The sequence below is a fragment of the Convolutriloba macropyga genome, chromosome 2 (assembly GCF_964194025.1).
Source record: "Convolutriloba macropyga chromosome 2, txConMacr16.3, whole genome shotgun sequence".
Classification (NCBI taxonomy): Eukaryota; Metazoa; Xenacoelomorpha; order Acoela; family Convolutidae; genus Convolutriloba; species Convolutriloba macropyga.
This window is the reverse complement of record NC_134469.1, coordinates 85,745,526-85,753,287: the sequence shown is the minus strand read 5'-3', so window position 1 is coordinate 85,753,287 and position 7,762 is coordinate 85,745,526. Positions and strand designations below refer to the sequence as shown.

The window sequence follows — 7,762 nt, the reverse complement described above, 5'->3', positions numbered from 1 at the left end:
TAAGTTTTTAACAACCCAACTGTGGTATTAGCTAACTCCGTGAACAGCTAAGTAATTATGGGTCTTTCCCATTATGGCCACTACCCTCCCCCCCCCCCCCCCCAGCTTTAGAGGTCAGATAACGTATGCCCCCCTCACCTATCAAGGTTATCATAATGGGGGAGCTATAATTCCGTAGGGGGCTATAATCGGAAAGACACAGATTTATAGCTTCTAAGACTCCAGCCTACATCTCCAGAACCAGGGCAGGCAAGCTACTATTCTACAAAAAGATCTGCTGAAGAAGCTGCTATTTGCTAAATTTGTTTGTCTGGTTTAACACAAGCTGGGTCATTAAAGTACTTTGCTCAAATTTTGAAAGTTTTTGGTTTGTGATTCAACGATTGCTTCATCAATTTTTTTTTCAAACAAAGATGTAAATAATATAACAGAAAGGTTAAAGTTTACGCCTTCAGAATAATCAGGAATACTTATTGAAATAATCAAAATTATACATTAATCTTCTGGTTACTAATTGATGTTACCCATTAAGCTGTTCGTTCCACTATATATAAAAATAAGACACGAATGATCCTAACTGGATGTCTTATTGACCTCATCCACAATCAAAGCAAAAGAGATTGAGTGGGAAGTAGTTATGCATATGGTGCTCAATCCTAGTCACCGGGTCCTTTATTAATGCCGCGCCTAACCCACACCCTCCGGACCCTGACATTGTGAGGAGTCTGGACGTTTGGTCCACCGAGTGTGAATGACCACCCCAACCCGTAAAGTCAAAGTAAAGTCCGGCCGGGAACATGAAGGGAGAGTTGACCAAATCTATTCTGGCTTCCCCCGGTTGACCCCATTCCTCGTCCAGAGAAGAGCGACAGTCACCCCCAGTGCCGAAGTCTACAAACAAAACAAATGTAAGAAATAAACAAAAACAATCTGTTTCGTAGTAAATGGATTAATTATTAGCCAATCACAATTGAGTATTTATATTCGAATTTAAATGCGTACAGAAATCGTTCTAAATTAATAAAACGTTCTAATATGCGTAAAAAGTTCCGAAAAAGTTCATTTAACCTAATTTTAAGTAAATATAACCACTATATGTATCGATTAAGCTGGTTTTCGGCTTAATATTTTTAGGTTTTCTAGACAATTGTCGATTGAATACGAACTGCATTTGACGTCAATGACATCAGACGAAAAAACCTGTTAAATGAACAACAAAAAATCTTGCCGTCTAAGTTTCACTTGTTGCTATGATCATCCTTAATGCTTGTACGTTGTCGTCTTGATCGCTGATAATACTAATACGTTGTTTTATTTATGAAAAAAGATTGAATTGAAGCTTTATCGGTAGACTGTTGTCTTATTGTATTACTTTACAGCTACATTTTGATGCCGCTCTCGGCCTGCGAAAATTACAGTGGACATGCATGTGGAAATGGTGGAGAAACAACGAGCAATGGTGTCATTACAATGGCCATGGGGGAAGGAGGAAACCAGTCTACTCCTCTTAATGCATTGAGCTTTAATGGAGGATTGGGAGGGAATCACTTGTACTGCTGTGGAATGTACCAGGAAACGGATGGATTCTACCACGACTACTCTTGTGTACAGTCCACTCTCAATTTGGAAACCAGAAACGCGTCATGTGGTAAGATTAGATGTTACCTCGATAACTACACGATGTCAAACAACCAACTGCAAAAGCTACACAAAGATGAAATCATTACAGTGCAAGAAAGAGAATTGAAGTGTGGCTTGGATGAAGAGTTCCAATTTTTCAATGGAAAAACTGTAGGACAGAAACTCTAAATTTTTTGTGTAATTTAATTAGATATATCTGTTTGAATTTTCGACGGCAAGAAAGTACATGATTCCTTCCCGATATCAAATGGGGTGGTAAAAATTACTAACCTTTGTAGAAAATTTAATAAGCGGTCTCCCTTAATTCCCAACCAAAGAACTTTTTTACTTGGCATGAGTAGTGAATGTCAAACAATTGTTTGAATAATATTTTTGGTAATCGGTCACCATTAGCTCCACGAACATAATTTTTGAGACAAAAAAATCGATTTTAAAAATTTTTGGTCGAAAGTTGGGAAAATCAGACAAATTGGTCCATTATGGTTATATAGCAAAAAGTTAACCTCAGATATGAGAAAAATGTGAGAACATAATGCTAAATTGTTCAATTTTGAAAATTTTTGGTCAATTTTGAGGCAAATCAAAAAATTTAGAAAATCAATACCGAATATCGATAAACTGTTTATCCTGGCTTAAAACCGTCCATTTACTGGAGTACCGCTCCGTATTCAAGAATTTGCAATAAAATTGACCAAAACTTGAAAAAAATTGGACAAATGCATAAATTTTTGACAAATTTGTCCAAAAATAATTTTCTCAACAAGAAGGTTCGTTAATTGAGTAAAACTCAATAAACACAAAAAGTTGTGAAAATTTTCACAACCTCCGAAAAAATGATCGGATCACTATAATTTTTCCTCTTCGCACGTTTATGTACCTATTCGCCCAGGTTCTTTTTTTGCCCTTCCTTCCTTCATTTTTCCGAGTTCCGTTTTTCCAATAACGTCGCTCTCCCAACACTCCACTTTTCGTTTTCTTCCGCTACTTTTCCGGATTTCGATGTAGTATGTCACATGTGATGAAGTATGTTGTTGTTTTGCTGTAGTATGTTGAGTATGCTAGTATGCTGGTTTGTTGTTTAGGTCTTATAGCTTCCCAGGGGTGTGACTTAAGTTTATTCTCGAGTTACGGCTGGATTGTCCTTTGACTTTTCCACTTTACTAATTTACTAGCCCTTCTGTTGTAGTATATTGATTTTGCTGCTGTATGTTTGTGTGTACCTGTACGATTGCTAGTTGGTTTGATCCTGTTGCCTTCTAGGGTGTGACTTAAGTTTATTCTCGAGTTACGGCTGGATTGTTTCTCGACTTTTCCAACTATCTTAGTCTACAAAACAATATTGCAGTTTATTCAATTTTGCTGAAGTTTGTTTAATAACGTTAGTATGCTGATTGTTTGCTACGGTTTGGGTTTTGCTAGGATGTGACTTAAGTTTATTCTGGAGTTGCGGCTAGTAAATTTCTTGACCTTTGCATCCTTTTAGTGTACTACTGCATTGCCGTAAATTAGTGTGTCGTTAACTTTATCGTTATAGACCCATTATCAACTATATTAGATTGTCTTGCAGTGGCTTCTCTCCTTCTTCCTAGGGTGTGACTTAAGTTTGTTCTGCAGTTACGGCTAGGTTGTTTGGTTGAGTTTTTGCTGCGGTCTGCTAACATAGTTCTTTCCGACCTCATTTCCCGCCTGTTCTTTCGCACCGTCCCGTTTCGTTGTTGCGCGTTTTTCGCTTGCTTTCCCGCAGTCCCATTTCCACTCCGTCGCGAACTGCTCGCTCGACTTCTTGTCTGTCCCGTGTCCGTTGCGTCGCGCGTTGCTCGCTTGACTTCCCGTCCGTAACGTCTCCGTTTCGTCGCGCGTTGCGCGCTCGACTTCCCGTGTGTCTTTTGTCTCCCTCCGCGTTGAGCGCATAGCGTTCAGCGCTCCACTTCTGTTTTTGTCGGGCACTGTGTTCTCGACGACCTTTTCTTCTCTTTGGGTGGTTTGTTTTACAGAATGTCGACAGTGTGCTGTGTTGGTGCCTTTTTTGCGTTGGGATTGTTTTTGTGGGTTTGGTTTGTTTGGAGTGTGCATATAATAGATAACCTTTTGCAGTGGTAGTTTTGCTGGTCTTCGGAAATAATAACATTGTGATGTCTAATAGTCTTGATCAAAAAGTCAAAAAGTTGTACGCTGACAGGTCAAAGCGTGAAGCTGAATTGCATGCTATACATGAAGACATCCTTCATTTTATAAATAGTCAAAGTAGGCGAGTGAAAGTTGAACGCCTAGTAACAAAGTGCAACGAAGAATTTATAACTATTGTAGACAAAAATGAGGACCTGATTGCATTTGCTGGAAAAACGATGGATCCAAGAGCACTTGTTCCTTCGTTAGAGTCTTACTTGGAGGCAATGACAACTAAGAACGACAAGATACTCTTTTCAGCACGAAACTACATCAATTCTGCTGATGATAAAGTGAGTGAGTTCCAGGAACCAAGAGCTTCCAATCGTTCTAGACCTCCCTCACTGATGACCTCGTCAAAAACATCTAGTCAGCGTAAACATGATTACGTAATTGCTAAAATGAAGCGCGAAGAAATTGAAAAACAGAATGAGGCAGCCATTCGCATTGCTAAACAGAAAAAGCAAATGGCATTAGATGAACTGGAGGAAAACAACAGGAAACGGTTGGCAGAGGCAACTCTGCAAGAATTTGAATTGCTGGACGCTGTTTCTAAAGGTAGCCAATCTGAAACAACTGCAAGTGCTAGGAGCTCAATGAGAAGTGAAAAAGTTGTCCAGGACTTGATCAACACCTCACTTGCTTTAAGTTTTAATAACAACGAGAAAACTGGTGAACCAGAGGTTACTAAAGACCCTCCAGAATGCCCTTGCCACAATAACGGCGATGCAGTGGAAGATCACAACACTGACATTTCAAGGCATTCGATTCCCAAAAATTGTCGAGGCAATTACTTTTTAAGCAATAAGACCTTGCTGCAACTCGAACCTTATTATACCCCCACCTGAAATTTTTTTGACTGCTGCTAACACACAGGCGTTGTACCAGGCGCTCCTACGGACGCAAATGAATCAAACAGGCCAACAAGGCACGGCGCTTCCAAACATGACTAACCAAGGAACCGCAGATAGTCACCCGCCTTCTGTACACGCCCCAGGGGCTTCGTCACCACCAATTCAAGAGACCGTTCGACCACAAATAAATCAAAATAATTCATCCAATTTTTTTCCACACGCACAACTTCAAATTTCAGAATCCAGGGGACCTAAAACATCAAGTCTACCCAAGAATAATTCGGCCAAGCGTATATGCTCCCGACAACAAATTAATTTTGTTCCCCGAGCACCAAACGCCACTCTTCCTCCTTTTCCGACAACAAATCATCCAGCCCCCGCAATAAACGTTCCCTTGCACCCAAGCGCCCCACCAAGCCCAAACACTCAACAGCACATCTCTAAACCCATCAAATTTCGCTTCCCATCCCGAACCCAGTATTTGCACCTAACCTCACTGCTCCCATTCCACACGCCCCTTTGATCAATCAGCCTCCCGTTCACAACAATTTTCAAATTAATACAAACCAAGTACACAAAGTCGTACGTTGCGTTGCTCCTCCTGTCCCAAATATTCCCAATATCCCTCTTGGCCAACACTTGGCGCCAAATATGAGTCATTGGCGTTTTCCGCAGCACAAACCGTCATTAGTCAACCAAGACATTACTACCGTAAATAATGTTGCTCCAAATGTACAAGCACACATCGCACCATCAGTTACGAATTTTCCAAAACAAATATATTCAAACTCACCCCTTTTGATTGATATGCAATCACCATCAGGCACACAACAGGTAAACCCGACCGCATTTACTAGTAATATTGTACTTGGTCTAGCCACTCCTGTTTTTCAGCCAACATACCCTTATGTTGGGCCCACACCGTTGAGTTGGAGTGGTCCGCAGGTGTCTGCACCTGCCCCTCCGATACCGGACAATGCGTCATTGATTAGGGAGTTGGCTGATGCAATAAACAGCAAGAAAAATGACCCCTTGCCAGAATGGAAACTTGCTCAGTATACTGGCGATCCATTACAATGGCACGAGTGGTATGGTCAATTCAAAAGCGCGATTGACTCGCAATCGCTCACTGATGACGTTAAATTGACATACCTGAAGACACTCGTAACCGGTAAAGCAAAGATTGCAATCGAAAAGTTAGCTTACTGTTGTTTAATGTACAAGGATGCACTAAGGACTTTAGAACGTAAATTTGGCCAGCCACAGGTAGTCGTAAGTGCACACTTGGATAAACTAAGCAATTTTCCGCCTCTCAAAATGCACAATAGTGATAACATCATTAACTATTCTGCAGCCATATCCAGCCTCGTGGTGGTTTTCAAGTCACTATCATTACGGTTAAGAAGCACTGGGTTAAGCCTACCCTCCTTGACTTTAACGATTGGCTCAAAAAAAAGGCTGAGGCCCATGATCTTATGAAACAAAGCGCAACCAAGGCAAGGCCTGAAGATAACAGCACTTCAGTAACCAAGACCAAAAGCCTCAAATGTGTTTGCATCAAATTCACAACAAAGGGAAACAAAGAAGCAAATGCCATCTTCTTCCACAAACACTTACTCTCGCTGTATTGTATGCAAAGGTAACCACCGGCTATGGGAGTGTCTAGTTTTCAAGGAAAAGACTCTAACCCAGAGAGCTAAGTTGGTGGGGGATAAAAAACTTTGCTTTTCGTGCTTACGCGAGAAGCACACGTTCCGCCAGTGCCCTCAACCAAGAAAGTGCCAAGCAGAGGGGTGCAATAGTTCGCATAACACACTATTGCATGGAGCAGATAGGGTTTTTCCAGCAAAACAGTCAACAAATACCAATACTTTCCAGTCTTCTGGCAACACGGGTCAAAGTAAAGAAACTACTAGTTAAGAGCCGTCTAATACGACCACAACGATGTCATCAGTTACTGACGTTAAGGGGCTTCTTCAGGTGACTGAATTGCAGTTGTTCAATTCGTCCGGGTTAGATACCAAGGCTTTAGTTTTGTGTGATACCGCCTGCAGTAACTCATGTGTGGCCGGTAGTCTCGCAGATAGACTCGGTTTGCACGGTAAAGCACTAAAGCTAACTGTCAAGGGTATTAATACCGAAGAAGTAGTTGATACTAGAGTTGTTGAAGTTACTGTGAAACCAAGAGAACATCAAGATTTCGAACCATTTACCGTCAACCCTTTCGTTAAAGAGAGTCTGAACGTCGGCTCTGATATAATTAATGTACAAGCCCTGCACGAGACATACCCACACTTAGCAGTGCTTGACCCGGTGACATATTCCTATAAAGACATTGAGATGATACTCGGACAAGATGTCTATCATGCCATCCGCCCGTTAGAATACTTCTCCGCCGATGAGAAGCGTTCACCCGTTGCCGTACGCTTACCCATAGGTTGGGTCTTAAGCGGTCCGTTACCATCAAGTTCGTGTTTAACTTCAACGTGCTTTAAAGTGAATATCGAACATGACAAGGAGTTAACAAGTCAAGTAAAGTCATGGTACGACATTGAATCTTTTGGGGCAAGCAAGCAGGTCGACCCACGATCAGCAGCAGACGCAAGGGCTCACAAAATCCTTGAGAATACCACCGTACACAATGGCCTGAGATACGATGTCGGAATGCTGTGGGCAGCAGACAATACCAAGCTCCCAAATAATTACTTCTCCTCCCTTGTGCAACTAAAGTCTCCCAAAAAACGATTTGCCAAGGATGAAGACCTTAGAGAGAAGTATACCATTACCATCTAGGAAGACATAAGTAAGGGGTAAGTAATTGAGGTTCCGGACGCTCACGAGGTTGAGAACCGGTCCGATAAAGAGTGCTACCTACTCCATCATCCGGTTGTAAAACCGAACAAACCGGGTAAGGTGCGTAGGGTGCTCAATGGGGCAGCAAAATTTTATGGTGCCTCGCTGAATAAATCTTTGCTCACTGGCCCCGATCTGCTCCAAAACCTTATTTACGTACTTCCTCGCTTCCGACAACATCCATATGCTGTCTCTGCCGACATCGAGGGAATGTTTCTACAGGTTGGTGTATTACCATCAGATCAACC

The 7,762-nt window shown here is 41.7% G+C and overlaps 1 protein-coding gene across 1 annotated transcript in view; it reads right to left on the bottom strand.

The window, feature by feature from the left end:
* Positions 1–316: 316 nt before the first annotated feature.
* LOC142335529 (uncharacterized) overlaps positions 317–7,762 on the bottom strand; it is a 37,863-nt gene continuing 30,417 nt past the window's right edge. Inside the window, exon 4 of the mRNA XM_075384069.1 lies at positions 317–891. Within this exon, the coding sequence (XP_075240184.1) occupies positions 596–891 (296 nt within the window). The 3' untranslated portion in view covers positions 317–595. The remainder of the gene's footprint in view (positions 892–7,762) is intronic.